Source organism: Marmota marmota, unplaced genomic scaffold (genome assembly GCF_001458135.2).
Source record: "Marmota marmota marmota unplaced genomic scaffold, marMar, whole genome shotgun sequence".
In the NCBI taxonomy this organism is placed as follows: domain Eukaryota; kingdom Metazoa; phylum Chordata; class Mammalia; order Rodentia; family Sciuridae; genus Marmota; species Marmota marmota.
The window spans coordinates 20,492,871-20,513,379 of record NW_026000242.1 but is presented as its reverse complement, the minus strand read 5'-3'; the positions used below and the strand labels follow the sequence as shown (position 1 = coordinate 20,513,379).

General features: G+C 36.1%; 2 protein-coding genes and 1 long non-coding RNA gene across 5 annotated transcripts in view; 2 read left to right on the top strand and 1 right to left on the bottom strand.

Annotated features, from left to right (window-relative positions):
• The first annotated feature begins 17 nt into the window (after positions 1–17).
• On the top strand, positions 18–11,415 carry Birc3 (baculoviral IAP repeat containing 3). 3 transcript variants are annotated; one of them, XM_048795758.1, is made up of 8 exons: positions 18–2,549; positions 2,655–2,754; positions 3,375–3,453; positions 4,213–4,261; positions 5,920–6,162; positions 10,205–10,456; positions 10,687–10,728; positions 10,844–11,415. In XM_048795758.1, exons 1-8 carry the CDS (start codon positions 1,637–1,639, stop codon positions 11,035–11,037), a joined length of 1,872 nt encoding a protein of 623 aa, XP_048651715.1. In that variant the 5' UTR covers positions 18–1,636; the 3' UTR covers positions 11,038–11,415. The 3 variants fall into 3 exon arrangements, with proteins under 3 accessions (XP_048651715.1, XP_015345434.1, XP_015345435.1); XM_015489948.2 differs by having other exon boundaries at positions 10,202–10,456; XM_015489949.2 differs by lacking the exon at positions 10,205–10,456.
• On the bottom strand, positions 7,432–19,617 carry LOC125613917. Its single transcript, XR_007344506.1, has 2 exons — positions 19,497–19,617; positions 7,432–7,487 (listed from the first exon to the last, which is right to left on the bottom strand). It is a non-coding gene; the product is annotated as an uncharacterized LOC125613917 (long non-coding RNA).
• Positions 19,494–20,509, top strand: part of Birc2 (baculoviral IAP repeat containing 2) — a 17,764-nt gene continuing 16,748 nt past the window's right edge. The window contains exon 1 of the mRNA XM_015489947.2: positions 19,494–19,661. The gene's annotated coding sequence lies outside the window, so the exon portion shown is untranslated. The remainder of the gene's footprint in view (positions 19,662–20,509) is intronic.

Below are 20,509 nucleotides of genomic sequence, written 5' to 3'. Positions count from 1 at the left end.
TTTTTTTTTTTTTTTTTTTTTTTTTTTTAATAACAATGTGTAACAATTTTGACCATGGGAAGGCATAGTGAAGTTGGTCACAGTAACTTTTGAGGAAATAATCATTGGTAACAGTCTCTGAAGTTTCTTCTGCTACCTGGAAATCCCGTTCAAAAATAAGCCTTGAAGTCTACATTAGAAAACACCAACATCTGTGGGCTCAAAGAAACCATACCTGCCAACCACTGGTAAAAAAAACAATCATAGAGATTGCTAGTATTATTGACAGAGAACCTATTTATTAACAGCTTGTAAGTCATAATTGAAAACTTCTAATTTTTGAGGTTTCTGTGATAATTTTTAGTTTGGTTTTTGTCATGATAAATTCTGGTTCAAGGTACACTGTGAAATAATTTCTGACCCAAGACAAATTTATATGATTTGATGATTCATCTTAGCATATAGATTTGGCATTTTGTAACTTTTGATTGTTTTCAAAATTAAATCCACTATCCGAGAAAATTTGATGTAACCTGAATATAGCAATGAACTTCAATATCATTATTGGTGATTTGTGGCAGTCTCCATTTTCAGCACCTTCTATCTACCATAATTACCAAGGGTAATTGGTTCTAGCCAATTACATCATTAGAACAAAGAAATGGTAACATTGAGTTATCTCAATGGCATGAAACTGGGTCCAAAAGACCAAATAAGCAGATACATTAGTCTCTAATGATTTATTTAAAATAGAATGTTTGATTTTTTTAAAATTTCATAACATCACTAAGCAAAAATGTTCCTGATGATCAATGAGGAAGTAATTATTATATAATAAATATTGAAAACAAGTTTTAGATGGCAGTCAATTCTGTTACTACTTAATCTTCAGAGGGAAACTTCAGATTTTTGTTCTCCTTATTAAAAATGATCATAAACGGAAGAATTACTTAATTTGAGAAAGATTTGGGATAAACCATATTTCACTGAATCTAAGATGCCCTCACGTATGAATCATACTATTATTTTATGTATCTCTAAGAAATAAAAATGTTGCTAACTAAAATATGCTATTGATTGTAAGCTACCTCTTGATAACAGATATCAAAGCAAGTATCTTTAATTAAATCAATGACCTATGGTAATGTAATCTTCCTGTGAGATATGAGATCGATCTTGTGCTATTTTTTTTTTTGCTACCAAATTTTACAATTTCCAAACAAAACAAAACAAACATACACTGAATATTTTTGTGTGTGATGCTTATGGAGCATAGCTTTCTACCATGAAAAGAAGCTAGCATTATGAGGCAAACACTCTGCAGGTTGGTGAAGGCCACTGCTGTACCCTGGTGGTCTGCAAAAAGGTGATCTAGGTGTAGAGGTGCTTCCTGATAATCTAAAACACTTTATGCCTCTAGGAAGGATTTTAATTTTGTCGCAGGTTACTATGTAACATCTTATTTACATTGTATGTATAAAGGTTATACAAAGATGCTGTTGTAACTGTTCCTTAACATGCATCAGTGTAGAATTTAGACTCTCTCCATGCTGAAACCCTAAATGCATAGAAGAAAGAATGAAAGAATTCTCATTTTAGATGTTCCACCTAGAAGTAAAACTGATAAAAAAAACAAAACAAAACAAAACAAAAAAACATGCACAAAACTACCTCCCCAGAGAAAGGCTGGTCCCTTTTACTCCTCATTCATTTCGTTATGAATATAGTAGAAAATAGCATCTTCTTATCAAATTTGATGAAGAATGCCAACTCATTTAAAATGAAGTACGACTTTTCATGTGAACTGTACCGGATGTCCACATATTCCACTTTCCCCTCAGGGGTTCCCGTCTCGGAAAGGAGTCTTGCTCGTGCTGGTTTCTATTACACTGGTGTGAAAGACAAGGTCAAATGCTTCTGTTGTGGCCTCATGCTGGATAACTGGAAACAAGGAGACAATCCTATTGAAAAGCATAAAAAATTGTATCCTAGCTGCAGCTTTGTTCAGAATCTAAATTCAGTTAACAATTCGAAAGCCACTTCTCAGCCTTCTTTTTCTTCTTCAGTAACAAATTCCACACATTCATTACTTCCAAGTTTGGAAAACAGTGGATATTTTAGTGGCTCTTATTCAAGCTTTCCATCAAATCCTGTCAACTCCAGAGCAAATCAAGATTTTTCTGCCTTGAGGATAAATCCCTATCATTGTTCAATGAATACTGAAAAGGCCAGATTACTCACTTATCAAATGTGGCCATTGACCTTTCTGTCACCTACAGAACTAGCCAAAGCAGGCTTTTACTACATAGGGCCTGGAGACAGAGTGGCTTGCTTTGCCTGCGGTGGAAAATTGAGCAATTGGGAACCAAAGGACGATGCTATGTCAGAACACCTAAGACATTTTCCCAACTGCCCGTTTGTAGAAAATCAGTTTCAAGATACTTCAAGATACACCGTTTCTAATCTGAGCATGCAGACACATGCAGCCCGCTTTAAAACGTTCTTTAACTGGCCTTCCAGTGTTCTGGTTCATCCTGAGCAACTTGCAAGTGCAGGTTTTTATTATGTGGGTAAGGAACTTAATCTGATAATTTAAAAAGTTCAGCATGTTTTATTTTATACATTTTAGTGGGAAATTATATGTATTCATAAGTTTTGGTCTAAAATAATTTTAGGTCACAGTGATGATGTCAAATGCTTTTGCTGTGATGGTGGACTGAGGTGTTGGGAGTTGGGAGATGATCCATGGGTGGAACATGCCAAGTGGTTTCCAAGGTAATTGTTTTGAAATTCTCTTTGCAAATGCTTGTGATTATCATGAAGTGGGTTTGATGTGTTTGCCCTCCAGTCAGCTGTCATATTATTCTTTGTTCAAAAAATATATTTGTGACTAAGTTTAGAATGGGTTATTTAGAAAAATAATTACTTAAAATGCTTTAATGGGTTTAAGACAAAGAAAAAGTAGGTTTAGGATGTTTTTTATGTAAAAATTTATATATTATATTAACACAAAAAAATCATAAAGCATTTAAATCATATGAAAAAGTACTAGGAGTAAATCAAATTTGTGTTAATTATGGTAGCACCTTAATAAACAAATAATAAATAAAAGATTCACGTGCAAAAAATATGAATCCTATTACAGAATATTTATAGGTTAGTTTTACCAAAAAAAAAAAAAAAATTCAAGACAAAGAAATACAGTAGAATTAGTTCTCACTGGGCTAAGATTTATTTATTCTTCTAAGCTTATAATCAGTGATCTAAAATGACTCTGGATTTGGGATGCTTAGACAGCTTTTTAATAGAATAAACACATAGGGATGATAAATTTATGTTATTAAATTTCCTTTCACTTTTATAAAATTATCCTTCAAACTTTGTTTATATTTGAGGTGTGAGTACTTGATAAGAATTAAAGGACAAGAATTCATCAGTCAAGTTCAAGCCAGTTATCCCCATCTGCTTGAACAGGTAGGTAGGGAAGTTTCTTTTTTCCTTTTAAATCACTGGTTACCAACAGACAGTTTGTTTTTAATAATTATAAAGTATATTTTAGTCAAAAGACAAAAGTTTTTAAAACACATTTTTCTTTTTCATAAAACTTGATATGGTCCTAGAAAGTACTATTTTTTGGAGAAAAGTAGATCCATAATTCATAACCCCCTGAAAAATAAGATTTGTTATCTTTGTTTTCAAGCATTCTTCCAATCAAGTTGAGGGGAAAAAATTGGCTGGAATAGTAGCATTTAATAGGTTTGCTATAAAACTTTTTCTTTAGAAAATTTGAGAAAGAATGTTATTGTTCTTTCTAATCTTTCTGGGAGAGCAAATGACAACTTATATAATAGTTTGGGGGTCAAAAACTGCCTAGCTGTGGTCAACAGACTGATATAGGGTTTACTCTATCCCAAAAGATAACCCAGGAGCATAAGATCTGTTAATGAGAGGCAAACTGATTATCTCATAGATCACTGAAGAGCTTTAGCCCTTTTCCTGCCTTCAGGAAAATAGATTTTATATGTTAGTACAAACACAGAGAAATTCTGTTGGTTTATGGCTGAGAGAATAGCTGGTGGATGTAAATAAAATACATCTTTTGATTAAACAATTTATTTTGTCAGTAAACCAGTCAGCTTGTAATAAATTTTAAAAAGTAGGTCTATTGGCTCGTTTTTATTGTGATGGGCAGTATGAAGTTTATATTTAATTGATATACATTTTTTTCTATAGCTGTTATCCACATCAGATACCCCAGAAGATGAAAATGCAGAGTCACCAAGTATGTATAAACATAATTACTTCATTGAGATAGACACATTTAGCATTATTAAGATTAAAAGGTGATAATAATAATATACGTTTGTATTGATTTATCATTTACAATGCATTTTCAAATATATCATGTTGGTATTTCTCAAACTTCAGTGCATATCAGAATTACCTGGAGAACTTTAAAAACTAGTGCAGATTTCTAGTTTATGCTTCAAACCTACTGAATTGAATCAGAGTATCTAAGGGTAGGACTTGGGTATCAGTAGTTAGTGGATTTGTTTTGTTGGTACTGAGGTTTGAATCCAGGGCCTTGAGGATGCTAAGCATATGCTCTTCCACTGAGCAATATCCACAGCCCTGGGCATCTAATTTTAGCAAAATACATACTTCTAGTCTAACCCTTATTCTTGGACCAGTATGGGAAGAGGTGTACTGTGATATTAGATTGTTCACATATGCTTTCTGTGAAATAAAGGAGAGTAGAAAAACAGTATTCCCATCCTTTAGTAAAGATCCCAAAGCTCAGAGAAGTTGAATGACTTGACCCTTACCTTAGAACTAAAAGGGGGGTAGAGCAAATGTTTGAACAAGTGCTTCTATTTCATTTTCTAGCATTAAATAAAATAAAATAAATATACATGTATTTACTATTCTTAGGGAAGCATAGGAAGCAGGATAAGCATGACTCCTGCTCTCATGAGCTAATGATCTTATGGATAAAAACAATACACAGATAGGAGAAAGGGATTTGGTGGGGAAAATAAAGTGTGATATGAGAGTGCCTGAGAGAACTAGAGGATCAGAAAAGGCTTTCTGGAAGAAATACTCATCTTGTCAGAGAACTCAAGGAAAAAGGAGTCAACCAGGTGACAAAGGGAAGAAAAGGACATTCTAGACATAGGGAACAGCATATAAAAGGCCTGTGTGAGATAGAACAAGCTCATTTGAAGAACTGAACAAAATTCTGTATGGTCAGAAGTAGGAGTTGCAAACAGATGAATGCATGAAGCAGGCTGGCGTAAGGGGTCAGCACTGCAGACAGAATTTGACCCAAGACCTATCAGTTTGTGACTTCTATCCTAGAGAGCAGAATGCAAATAATTGACAAGGGATGAAGCTGAAGAGGTAAACAGGATACAGATTGTATGTGGGCTTATAAGCTACAATGGAATTGTTGATGGAATTTAAGGAGTATAACACAATCAGATTTGTGGTTTGTTTGTTTGTTTGTTTGCTTTAAATCACTTTGGTTGTGGCATTGAGAATGGGCTGGAAGGGAACAATATTGTAGGAAGCCATTGCAGTAACAAAAGTGAGTGATGACAAAGACCCCTTGTGAAAATATGTATTTGATTTAGAAAGCTCATTTGTTAATCCAACACAGGGAAAAGGGAATCTCAATTCTTTGATCTCTGACATTCTGTTTCCTTCTCCTTCTTTTATATGTATATGGTATGACAGATAGCAAATGTTTTGTATCTAAATACAATCTTCTATATTCTTATTTTGGTAACTGAACATATATATCATTTTAAATTTAACGAAGTTTGTATAAAATAGTGCCTCTACATTTTCTAGTGTTTTAAGTTTGTGATATTTTAATAACTTTCAATTTTAAAGCATACAGACTATCCTAAAGTGTGTTAAATTCTTTGTTCCACATAGTTGTTCATTTTGGACCTGGAGAAAACCATTCAGAAGATGCTGTCATGATGAATACACCTGTGGTTAAAGCTGCTTTGGAAATGGGCTTCAGTAGAAACCTGGTAAAACAGACAGTTCAGAGTAAAATCCTAACCGCTGGAGAGAATTATAAAACCATCAGTGATCTTGTATTAGATTTGCTTAATGCAGAAGATGAAATAAGGGAAGAGGCAAAAGAAAGAGCAACTGAGGAAAAAGAATCAGGTATGTATTTTTTTAGTATAGTCTCTCTTTCCATAAGAATGTGATATCACTCTATGTATCTTACTGAAAATATACTAATTGATCAGTCAACCCAGTCATATTTTTTGTATGTTTAGTATTCTGAATTCAAATTCTGAAAAAAATTTTTTCACACTAAGATATATAGGAATTGCTGCTTAACTTGAAAATGTGTACGTTAAGAGGAAATATTTTTTTCCTTCTTTCCCTTATTTCATATTTTACTCTGAATAGTTAACTTTGAATGCAATTATTCATGGCACATTTTTAATCACTGGCTAGTTGCTCACTCCCCTTTTCTGTAAATCAGGGTGGGATAAGGGGCAATTATTAATTTTAATATTAGCATAACAGTGTGTCTCATCCTGTGACTAAAAATGAATACACAAATTGTGATTAAGTGTCCTACATGCCCATACAAGAACTGAGTTCCCTTCCAATGACTGTTATTTAGGCAAGTCCTAGGGTACTGTTTCACATTCATTCAGGCAAGCTACCATGTCCTCCCATGCTAGCTAGCCTGTTAGCTACTCTGTTCTCTATTGCTCTGCCCAGAAACTGTCTCCCTCTGGAGGACACACTCCATCTGGTTGCAACTTCTGTTATCATTCTGACATAAACAAAGAGAAATTCTGATCTCTCTTGCTGCTCTTTCCCAAGCTTGGACCCGACCCTGCCTCTTCAACACAGTTGAAGATAATAGACTGCCACTCTTAACAATCTCTTACTGGAGATTTAGGAACAAGAGGAAGAAATTATATCTCAGATGGCAATTTATAACTGGAAATAGATGTGGCCTCATTCTCATAAATCTCTCTACCTAGTGTCTGGTCCATCAATGTGTAGCTCTAGCCAGTTTACACAAAAAACTAGGAAAGTTGCGAACATGGTTTCCTTTATCAAAGATAAGGGCTCCAAATATTCAATACTCAGAGAGAGCAGAAAGCTTGCACTTGTCTTTGTTCACAGCCATTTGAGATCTATTTCTTTCCAGGGTGATTGACAGAGTGTCCACCCCATTTAAGGATGAACCTATTCCACCTATGAAGATAAATATGTCTTTTGCCCAATTCAGACAAATGTATCTGAACATAGTAATACAGCATCACACATTTACCAAGGTGTGAATTACTTAGTCTACACACCACCAGTACAGCAGGAACACAATCCAAGTCAGTATCTGTCCTGCCTAGTCAAGTTCTTCGCTTTTCATTGTGAAGTGGACATTAGGCAAGTGTGTCCTTTCTGTAGTCATCTCAGTTTTTTGTTTGTTTTTGATACTGGGGATTGAACCCCTGGGGTTCAGACTTCTAAATCACTAGGATTATGGGCTAGTATCACCATGTCCAGCTGTCATCTGAGTCTTAATCACTGGTCATCACTCAACAATTGCCCCAAAATCTTCACATTTGTTGAGAAACCCAATGATGTCTAAATTCATCCACCTGTAGAAATGCTTATATTTCTTCCAAATAAAATTAACAAGGTCTCCAGAGATGACTCCAGATTGACAATGTACCATGATTTACATTGTCAAAAGGAGCTCTTAATGTCACCCTTCTATGTCTACTACTTAGCAGGCTGTCTGCACATAGCCTGTGCTCAAGAAAAAATTTTTTTGAATGAGTTAAGGAAAATACTTGCATTTAGGTTATTGATTATATTATAGTATTCCAAGAACAGTGGCAATTAATTTCTTAACAGATACATAAATAAAGAGGCAATTTAGGAATTTTTTTCTCAGAAAAAATAATATGTTTCAAAGATATATTCAAGTCTTCACTTGTTCCAAATGTATATTCAAGCCATAATACAGTCTATGACTTTGAAATAAGAACTTTTCCCAAATACTAGCAATAAAATTTTAGAAATCTTAGGAATTTCAAAGAGGCTTGGGATATTTCTCAATGGTAGAATGTTCAGGTAGACTGCTTGCCTAGCATACACAAGGCCATGGATTCAATTATCAGCACCAAGAAAGAAAAAAAGTAGTTCAGAGAGTTTATTAGGGCTAAGCAAAATGTTATTAGAAAAATAAATGTTATTTTGAAAAGTTAATGTACTTCAACACCAAGTATAAATTATATTTTATTTTCTAATATATTACTACTTGTCTAGTATAGATAACTTAATGGTATACTTTGTTCTGAATCTTCTATACCTCTATTACTTTTTTTAATTCCTACTCTTTAAATTACTAAGGCTATTTTTAAAATTTCTTCAATAGTTATTTATAAAGTATCTTTGTAAATATACTATTCTAGGTTCTCGTCCTTTTCTCATTTATTCTCAAAGCTTCAGTTATATTCAGAATGTATATCTTCAGCCTTGACTTTTTTACTAAGTATCACTTTTTATTCTTTTTGAGATGGTTGTATTTATGTGTCCTATCATAATAGGACAAAGTCAATATGTCTTAAACCTCACAATCATCTGTCCTAAAATAATTATTCTTCAGACACCCAGCTTCTACCATTAGTTATTTTATAAACAGCTTTATAGTAGAAAAATAAATAAATTTTAAAAAGAAATAGCTTTATTGATTATGGTAAAGTATATGATAAGCTTAGGTTCTTAGTTCAAAGAGATGATAAAATCACAGTTTTTTTTTTTCAGTACTGGGGATTGATCTAGGGGTGCTCTACCACTGAACTACATCCCCAGCCCTCTTTATTTTTTTTATTTTGATACAAAGTCTTACAAGTAGTTGCCCAGGCTAACCTCGAACTTTTGATCCTCCTGCCTCAGCCTCCAGGGTAGCTGGGATTACAGGTGTGCCTCACGGTACCTGGCAAATTGCAGTTTCAATCTACATAGTTTTTTTTTTTTTTTTAACCAATAAATTCAAATTTAGATCTTGAAGGAAAATAAGATGATTATATAAGGTCAATAGAAGGTAGTCATTGACAAAGAGGATTTACTCTTCAAAATGCTGTGAGTTTTTTCCTCATTATACAATATTTAGGTAATGGCCATATGTCTGATTTGAGAAAATAATTAAAATTTCCATTTAAAAATGAAAATTTAAAGAAATTTTATGAAATAATAAACATTTTTAAAAATTGCTTTAATTCATTTGATTTTACGTTTCCCCAATTTGGCTAAATTGAATTAAGATTTTAATCTTATTGAGTTAACAGCTTAGCTGGATCACAGAATGACTGAAAGCACAAATCATGATGCCACCCTGTCTCAGTTTGACTTTGCTAGTTATGTGTCCTTTGGCAATTTATTTGCCTCTTCGTGGCTTTGTTTTCTCATCTGTTAAACGAAGGAATTAGTACTTACTTCAAATGGCTATTGCTTTTGCCCTCTCATATCTGCTCCCAGCTGCAGCTGTTAATTAAGGAAATATGGGACAAGAGTGATGGAGAATGAGGAATAGACAAATAGACACACATAGAGAGAAAACAGCGGGGCTAGGTGGACAGCCAAACTCTGATGCAGAGTTTGACTAACCCTGAGCTAACTCAGCATGTTTATTGTATAGGTTTCATCAAAAGGTTATTTGTGGGAAAGTTTTAGCAAAACATGCAATCTGAAGGATGCAGGACTGGGGAGGCATTAGGGTCATCTTGTTTTGCTCAGAATTCTCTATTCCTGGGAGTTGGTGTCTGAATTCTAGGCCTCTGCTGATAACTCTGAGCCTTTACAGAGTTTCTTCAGGCTGGTATCACCATAGCAACAGAGCCATCTTGACTTGCACTTTTGCACAGGCAGTTCCCAGTGCAACACAGCCACAAGAAAGTTGGAGCATGATTCATATAACTGTTCTCCACAGGCTATTATGAGGATGAAATGGGGTAACATGTGGGGTACCTAATGCAGTGCTCAGTGTCATTTCTCATAATCAGCGTTATCATGAGGCACAAGCAGCAGATACCCCAACCCTAGCAATCAATATCAGAGCCTTACTAATGATAAATTGAAGATGGTTTTCATTGACTTATATATGTAAGTGTGGAAGAAAGTTTGTGAGCAGAGTTTGAACATCTTTGTGTTTGTTTTCTTTTTTATAAAGAAGATCTATTATTAATTCGGAAGAATAGAATGGCACTTTTCCAACATCTGACTTGTGTAATTCCAATTCTGGATAGTCTACTAATTGCCAGAGTGATTAATGAACAAGAGCATGATGTAATTAAGCAGAAAACACAGACTTCTTTACAAGCAAGAGAACTGATTGACACCATTTTAGTAAAAGGAAATACCGCAGCCACTGTATTCAAAAACTCTCTACAAGAAACTGACCCTATGTTATACAAGCATTTATTTGGTGAGTGCAAGAAAATTATTTTTGGGAAGTTCCTAGGTCAGTTCCAAAATATACTCAAACAATTGGTGATTATTGAAAAGAATTCAACCTAATTTATTAAACTGCACAAAAAGATTAAAGACTTTTGTTGCCTTGACATTATGAGTATTTGGCCAAAGTGTAAACTACTAGTTTGAAAAATATATTCTTATTTGTCATAATAATATTTTTTCTTTCTTTTATTCCTTTAGTGCAACAGGACATAAGGTGTATTCGAACAGAAGATACTTCAGGTAATAATATTAACACTTTAAGCTGCTAGAAAACATTGTCTTTATTTTCTTGGTTTTTTTAAAAGGAGGAGAAGCAAATTGCCTTTTATTATTATTTTTTCCCCCTTTTTCTCAGATCTACCAATGGAAGAACAATTGCGGAGACTACAAGAAGAAAGAACATGTAAAGTGTGCATGGACAAAGAAGTGTCCATAGTGTTCATTCCTTGTGGTCATCTAGTAGTATGCAAAGATTGTGCCCCTTCTCTAAGAAAATGTCCGATTTGTAGGGGTACCATCAAGGGTACAGTTCGTACATTTCTTTCATGAAGAAGGTCCAAAACTTTTGTCTAAACTCTGGAATTAAGGGATTAAGTATATTATGATTTTAACTTTTACATTCATTTGCTTTCCTTAAATTTATTTATTTATTTGCAACTTGGAAAATTTTGTTTTATATAAGTATGTTTATGTAAATATATATCTAAAATACACAAACAATAATAAGAGAATGATGGGCTTTTGTTCATGGAAACAAAAAATAGGAATAGCACTACAAACATAATAATAAAGTTTCAGCATTATTGAAATTATAAATGAAGTAAGATTTAAGATATATATTTGTCAAATGACTTTTTTTAGGGACATGGCATTTTTGCAAAGAATTTTGTGAGGAACAATTTAATAAAGCAATGAAAATTACTCTTATTCTTGGTATCTTGATTTCTATGATATTGGATAGTTCAGTCACTCCAGATTCTTTCTGTACCTCTTTAAGGCCTTTTGAATGTTGGACTGAGGTCTAGATCCCTTCTGGAAAGATGCTTCTTCATTTATACTTGTAGAGCACAGTATAAATGTGCCTTTTTTTTTTCTGTAGGATATTATGGGATGCTTTAGACAAAAGTCAAGCAGTCCCCTCAGTAAGTTTGTTTTTTCACTTGCTTATTGATTCACCTAGGAAGTCATGTGTGCCAGTCCTACCCACTGGGGGAAACCTTTTTTTTTTTTTGGCACTGAGGATTGAACCCAGGGCTGCTTAACCACTGAGCAATATCCACAGCCCTTTTTATATATTTTATTTAGAGACAGGATCTCACTGAGTTACGAAGTTCCTCGATAAGTTGCTGAGGCTGGCTTTAAACTCATGATCCTCCTGCTTCAGCCTCCCAAGCTGCTGGGATTACAGGCATGCACCACCGCACCTGGCCCTATGTTTTTATTCATACCACTCAAGTATGAATTCCAGGACTTAGAAAGTGGACTGACTAGCAACCCTTATGACCAACAGCTTGTTCCTGGAAGTAAACTGTTCTGTATTGTCAGTGCAGCAAAATTTCCTTCTCTGTCTTACTTTTTTTGGTACTCAACATGTTCAACTCATAATTCTCTATCCTTTGTTTCCTACAGGGATTTAAAGCCAGAAATAAAACTGTAATAGGGAATAAAAGCCAGGCAAAGGCCAGTCATTTAAACTAGTTCTAGAGATCTGTTAGAAAGATTAAGAACTATGCAAGGGGAAGGAGGGAAGAATCCATCTCTTCATTCTGATGCTGGATGACCATTTCCTTGAGAAAAACCTAACCCTAAACCTAACCCTAATCCTAACCCTAACCCAGGCTCAGCTGGCTAACTACTTTAAAATCAGTGACCTCCTGGTGTACTAGGATTCATTAATTGTAATATTGCTTGGATGAGTTGTTACTTAGCTATAGGATAAATATTTAGACACTAGACTTTTTTTTTTTTTTGTAACCTCTATTTTGGTATGGTTTTTATTTTGCATACTACAGTTAATATTTGAACTTATCTTGCTACATCCATGTAAAACTTTTGTTCATTTCTCATTTTTTATAATAAATAGCAGAAATAACTAACTTATTTATTCAAATGTTATTTCTCTATTAGTTAAAAATATGTTCTGAAAAAAATTATTTTAGATAATAAAAATGGTAACTCCATTTGCTGACCATATGTCAGGCCATATTTTGGGGTGCTTAAGTGTTAATCCCTTTGACTGCTTCCAGCTCCACTCCCCACTCAACCAGTCTTCAGTGGCCATAATTGGGTGGATTACTTAAACAACATACACTGTATAATAAGTATTATAATAAGTATTATATAACTGTATAATAAGTATTATAATTCAGAACTTTGCAGTGGGTTTAGTTTCATAATTAGGAAATATCAGGTAGCTTCTATTTACCCTTTTTATTAATTCCCTTATATTGCTTGATGCAATTGCCTATTAAGATCTTTTGTGGTTACAGGCCATGTAACCATCTCCTTTCCATGAAGGTGTTATCCTTTGGTTTTATGCACATCAGAGTGGACAGTGTAAATATGTACTAAGTACATTGCAGGCAAAGCAGACAGGTGTGATGTTTAAGAAATTTATTATTTCAGCAGCAACACTAATACTCTTGAAACAGAATATCAGTGGATTTGCATTTCTTTCTACCCCCTACACCTCTAATCAAGGAGATTTTGGTGAAGTCTAATTTCCAGAGTTTATACCATACAAATAATTGGTATTTTTTTCAACAAAACTGCTCCCCACCAAATTATCATGACCCTGCAGAATCTTCAGCCTCATTTCCTCCACGTTCCCCACTGCTTACTATTTTCCAGTCACCTTTCTTCAACATGGCAAAGTGCTTTTTGTTTCAGGGTCTTTGTTTAGGGATGGAAAAGGGAGTCATCATTTTCCTGCTCATCCAAAAGGGTCATTACCAACATTCCCTAAAACAATAGGTCAATAAGAAAACCAAGACAAATTTATTTTATCATAATTTTACACAACATAGAGGTCCTCAGGTTGAAGACGCCAAAGACCTAGGGTGAACAGTCTGTTTTTATGCTTAGGTTCTGTGAAGCAGGGACAGCTGTGTAGGAATATGATTGGACAAAAGGGTCTGAGCGAATGGGAAACCCAGCAAGGCCAGTCTATTCAGAATCCTATTGGCCCCTTAGTTGTGGTACTTCTTCCTCCTGGGTATGGGCAGGGCCGCTGTGGAATGAGGGTCCTAATTTCTTTATGACTACATTTAACACAGAAAGGCAAGGGAAGTTTGGAGTAATCATTCTAGTTTTTATGGCTGGATTTGAGGGAAAGGGGTACGTGTTTCTATGACCCACCTTGGGGAAGAGGAATTCTGGTTTCTATGATTCACTTTAAGGGAGAATGAGGGAAACAAGATCAGGAGGTCAGAGGAAAACTTTGCTTCTAAATCCTTAATTTTGCACATAATTTTCTGAGCAACAACAAGTACTCTTCATTTCATTTACTCTTTCCTTGGCAAATTCCTACTCATTTTCCAGCCTCAGCCTAGAAGCAACTTTCTTAGAGGCTTTCTCTCACTTCCCCTTTTTCTAAATTATATCCTTTTGGTTATGTCTCTAATGGACTCTTCTTTTTTTATAACACGTATCTCAACTTGTATTTATACATTTATTGTTTAGAGCCATGTTCTATTGTCTACATTTCTATAAGGACAAGACCCATGTATTTTGTTTGCCACTGTATATCCAGTACTTAGCACAGAATCTGACAAAACAATCCCTTATTGAATAAATGAATGAAGGAACAACTTCCTGAATGCAGCTGAGATGTGAGGGGGATTTCTTTTTTCTTTTTTTTGTACTGGGAATTGAACCCAGGGGTGCTTTCCACTAAGTCACATCTCAGCCTTTTTATTTTTTTGAGACTGGGTCTCCCTAAGTTGCTGAGGATCTTTCGAAGTTGCTGGGCTGGTCTTGAACTTGTGATGCTTCTGCCTCAGTCTCCAGAGATGCTGATTACAGATGTGGGCCACTACACCTGGGTAGGGGGGTGGATTTCTTCTTCCTTAAATGCAACTGTTGGTAAGTACTAAGGTCTACTCATTGATAGAAAATCATAAGTCAAATTCTGTACTTCTTTTTTTAAAAAATATTTTTATTTTTTAGTTTTAGATGGACACAGTATCTTCATTTTATTTATTTTTTTAAATGTGGTGCTGAGGATCAAACTCAGTGCCTCACACATGCCAGGCGAGGATGCTATCACTTGAGCCACATCCCAAGCCCCCAAATTCTGTACTTCTTTACATATCAAAAGGAATCTTTAGAAGGGAAAGATCAGTGTAGTTAAAAGAATTTGTGTAAGAAGTAGAATTTAGAACATTTTTCTCAATGATGAAACATGGCATTTCAACTCAGGAAAGAGCACAAGAAAAGACAGACACATAGCTGGGTGCAATGGCGAAGCCTGTAATCTCAGGGACTGGAAAGGTGAGGCAGGAGGACTGCAAGTTTGAGGCAAGCCTCAGCAACTTACAGACCCTCTCTCATAATTAGAAAAAAAATAAAAAGGCTGGGGATAAGGAGATATAGATCAGTGGTAAAGGGTTAGGGATGTGGCTCAGTGGTTAAGTGCCCCTGGGTTCAATTCCAGGTATGAATAAAATAAATAAATATACAATAGATGCATAGGAAGAGTTTTGATCTCATTCATGATAGAGCAATAAAATTAAAACTACAGTGAGGGACTGGGGTTATGGTTCAGTGGTACAGCGTTTGCCTCACATGTGCCATCCTCAGCACCATATTAAAAAAAAATAAAGCTATTGTGCCCATCTACAACTAAAAAATATTTTAAGAACAAAACAAAACTACAGTGGACACTATTTCTTATCTAACAGTTGGCAACAATTCAAAAGTTGATAACATCCTTCCCTAATGAAGTTATGGGGAAAACATGCATTCCCATTACATTGCCGGTCCGATTGCAAAATGTCAACATTCCCACAGATAAGCATTTAGCTATATCCAGCAAAATTACATATGAACTGACATTTGAATTAGTAATCCAACTTTTGGAAATATATCCTAAAATAAGATACATGTCCATGATCCTTCATTACAACACTATTTGTAATAGCAAGAATGGAAACCATCCAGATGTCCATCAGTAAGAAAGCCGTTGAATATACTATGGTACTAGTTTTGTCTCAGACCAGGGAAAACTTCTTCAAGTTGGCTCCTGAGTCTTTGACATTACCCAAGTAGTCTTAAGATTGCTTTTTGGTGGGAAGGAGAGGTTGAGAGCTCAAGGGACTCTCAGTGGGGTGAATGCCCTCCTCTGGGGTTTCTAGCTACAAAGATTGTGCTGGCTTATGTACAGATTGGTGCAAACTTGTTCTTTCAGACCAGGAGCCTGACACTGAGGGCAGCCAGTGTGAATTCTCATTTATGGTGGTCCACTTGTGAGGAGTAGAAAGTTTGGTGGTCCATTTTCAGAATACTATATTTAGCTTTAATTGGGATATGAGATCCAACTGTAGCTGTTTTAACTATAGTCCTTCCCTTAGCCTGCCTCAATTCTAAAATTAGGTAATCATGAAGATTATACCTCCATTTCCTCCTATCAGGGCAGGGAAAGCTCTGTATAAGGTATAAAAACAGGTGATTGCCTGCCCAGATGCGCTTGCCAGCCAGGTTTGGTAGCTCGCACATGTTTGATCTCCATGGGCACCTAAGTATTTCTAAAACACAGGAGGGAGGAAGCTGCCTGGCCAGAGGTTTGCTTCATGACCACTACAACACCTTTGCTGCCGGCCGCCACTCCACCCTCAGACTTGTGATGAATCAGGGGTGGAAGGAGTGGTGACCCTTCAAGTTATTGGGCTTAGTGCTGTGCGTCTGGTTATTCCTCTTGATTACCGACTGCAGCTGTGTTCTACAGGACAGTCCATGGCAGATGCACAATATGGCTACGTCTTCTTTTCCTGCTGCTGCGACCAAGACAGAAAGAGGCCTTCGACTGCATTTTGAATCAAATTGTTCAAGTTAAACATATTATGGTGCTTCAAACCGATGAAATACTAAGCACAAAGTAGAAATATTTACATCTACTAGTATTGAATGATTTCCAGAATTTGAGAAAGGTAGAGAGAAGTATGCTATTTATTTAAGAAAAAAGGATATGCAAATATACATGTTGTATTTATAAAATAAATACATGAATCATAAAAAGTGTTTTAAGTTATTACTTCCAGGCAGGAAGGGAAGAGAAGGGAAAACAAGGATTTTTTAGAGTAAAGAAAGGGAGTTAGGGATGTATGAAAAGGTTTAGGGACTGGGGGTGTCAATCAGTGTTAGAGGGTGTGCTTATCATGTCTAAGGTCCTGGGATCAGTCCCCAGAACTTAAAAAAAGGGTGGGGGGGGGCTAAATAAAACCTTGAATTCCTAAATTTGAATTGGAAGTATCAGTATGAATTAATGATGCATTTTGTTAAAAAAAAAAACCAAACCAATATAACCTATCTCTGTCCAAAGACATGTATAGAAACCACAGAACTCCTTAACAGTATGACACAGGTTATGGTCTTTAAGGTTTGCTGCCAAAGGAAACAAAGTAAATGGCTTATGAGGGGAATGAGGTAAGAAATGTATAAAATGAGCCTGGAAAGCAATAAAAAGACTACTAGAGTTGTGTCAAAGACTCAGGAGCCAACCTGAATCAGCCCCTACTGGCCTAACATGAAACAATTTGGGTACCAATAGTAAAAATAAGTGTAATGGATTACATTGGATTCATAATGATAGCTATTCATTTGTAAGAGTTTTTGCCTAGCAGGAATGTTTTTAAAGTAGTATAAGATAATGATCTAATTTTATTTTCCACTAGAATAGCCTACTAGTCATCTTTTTTCACTAATATGTAATACATTGTCATTCTTTACTCTAAAATATCAGACTACTATGTACATATATATGAGTCTCTCTCTCTTTTTTTTTTTTTTGGTTCTTTACCTGCTTCCTTGTACATTTAAAAATATAAGTGCCTTAATTACTATGGCTTTATTATATAACATCTTTTTATTTTTAATTTTTTTTAGTTGTAGATGGATGCAATACCTTTATTTTATTCATTTATTTCTATGTGGTGCTGGAAATTTAACCCAGTACCTCACATATGCTAGGCAAACACTCTACCACTGAGCCACAACCCCAGCCCTATAACTTACCTTGTAGAATGTCTTTTCAATCCTATTTTTCTTCAAAATTGTCTTGAATTCTCTAAATAGTTTTTCTATATAAATATGAAATATGTTAGGATAGCAACCTCAGAAGACATATATTGCCTATTTTTAAAAAATTACCAGCTATGCTATATTGGCAATATGGGAAACAAATTTATTGAATATGTAACTAAATAAATGAAAAACTAGACTCCATGGACATATAAAAGTAATATATATGTAACAGCATATATGTAATACATATAAAAGTAATAGCACAAATAACAGTGATATTTATTTTACCTGAATGATATTACATATTTTTTTGAGGGGATATCTAAGGCTTTTGAGTTTTTGAAATGCAACATCTCCTCTATTATAGTATATTCATTATTTTACTTTTTTGGTCTGACAAGAACTGAAAAAGAGAATTAGTTTCAAATTCAGAATGAACAATTCTTGCTATCTATATTTTCCCACATATGTTACAAATGCACTGTAACTTTCCAAGACAAATAGTGACCTGAACTAAATATTGAATCACTATCAAGACTCATGTACATTTTTTGAAGTTTTTGGTCATTGGGGATCATGGCATTTCTTTTCTCTGAATCACAGACTGTCAGAAATACTTTCCTTTTACTATTAACATCGGAACAGAAGATGTCCTATTCTACGACTGACTGGGGTAGAAATGACACAGACCAGAAATGGGAAATGGTTCAGGGTCCTGGAATTCCCCTGGCTGCCTAATCAAGTGGCTTTTGAAATGTTTGCCCCCTGGGCTTCGCAAGAGAAAAGAAAGCATCTCATTTTATTGACATAGACTGCCTCGCAGAAATTAAAATATTGAAAAAAACGTCCCCTACAATACGACAAACACTGCATGCCATTGGGTTGGCACACTGCTAGAAAAGGTTAAGCCAAGGTTAGGTTTTTTTTTTTTTTTCACTTACTATTTTCTGTCACTTAACTATTTAAAAGGGGTTTTGATAATGGCTTCTTCTGTGGTTCCACGAGTATATATACACCATTTTATCCAAATATTCGAAAAATGTTGAGTGTGAGAACTATTTCATGTTGCTAGAGATTAGTTTTGAAAATAAAGACACTTTTCACATAATACAGAAAACCAAAACTTTAAAAGTAAACAAAATGTGATCGATGATAAAATGCACCAAGTCTAAATTAATCTGCTGCTGCTGTCATTTTCAACTTACACAGGCGGCTGCGGCAAGCTGATGCTATGTAGATGCACTGAGCTCAGAAAAACGGTTCGAATAATTTACTTTATTGAAAAAAAAGGGAAAAAATTCACTAAGACGGACTCATCCGTGCACTTGGTCACCTTAGACCAAAGGAGGCTTCACACCGTGGCAGTTTTGCCCGGGGCTGGAAGGATCCACGTACCCAGGCAGCCCGCGGGAAGGTCGTGAAACTTCCGGGGCAATAGTATTCCCTCAGAGTTTCTCAAGATTCAAACGCAACGCTCCCGGCGCGCACGTTTCCCTCACAATACTGTTAGGACACAGAAGGGGGAACGTTAAAGATGTATCGCCAGGTTCAAAACCGAAACACTAAGTCGTTGCGGACTGCCGCCTTCCCGCGCCAACCGGCCGTTAAGTCCAGCAGGGTAAACACACAGCACCCCGCCCGCAAACATCCTTCCGGGTTGTTCCTCTTCCGGAAACAGAACGTGGGCTTCACCCAGCTCCCGTGCCGTAGACTTCACGTACTTGCGCGGCACGTGATTCACGTCCCACGGCAGGACGTACTGACGTCACCGTGCGTCAGCGTTGGCCCAGCTGGGGTTTGGGTTTTGGGAACGGCAGAACGCCGCGGAGGTAGTCGTTACCCGTCTCTGTTTCTCTTAGACGCAGTTGCTTTCCTGGTGTGAGGAGGTCTTCTAGCAGCCGCCCTGCTTTTGTGCTTTCAGCGCTGGTACTGTGGTGAGTGCACCCCTTTCGGGGCCGGCGGGGACCCACTGCCCCGAAGGTGCGGCCGGGTGGAAAGCTGGGCCTGGGGCCGCTCCCCCAAACGTCGAGGGTCGCTTAGGGCACTCTTTCTAATCTCGCTGTAGCTTTTTTTTCCGGAAACCTCAGTTGCAAGACTTGCAGTCGAAAGGGATATATTTTTAAATGACTTGTTTTCAAGCTGACTGAGCCCTTGGACTTTGACCAAAGTGTTTTCTGTAAGAATTTTTGCAAGATTTTAAACTTGGCCCTCAGTATTTAATATTTTGAAGACAGTTGTATGGCGGCGAGATATCATATTTCAGATAGTTGTAACTGTGCTCTGTCACCTAAGTAATCATATTCTGGGTTCTGAGAAATAACTCGGGGGAAATTAATGGGTAAATCCCATAGTTTCTTTTGTTTTCCCTTCCAGTCTATGCCCCGCCCAGCTACATTTTGCATAAAGAGAGCAAAATCAATACGGCTCTGTGTAAATAAAAATCTATAACTTAGAATATGAGAAAGGATCAAGAATGTAGCTCAGGGGTGGAGCGCTTGCCTAGCATGAAGGAGGTCTGGGTTCCATCCCCAGTACCTCAAAAAGGGAAATTTTCATACACACACGCACACACACACGACCTGATGGAATTAAGACAGTTTTATAAGTGGTCATATGGCCAAGGCCAGTGTGTTACAGATGATTGCATTTTTTGTTTTTGAGTTGCTTTCTGTGGTTGTTCCTTTGGAATTGCGAGGCAATGTTAGTGTTTCAGGATTTATTAGGTTAATGAGCTCCTCCTGATGCCTTTTACACTGAGTGGGCTAGGCAGTGACTGGGCATT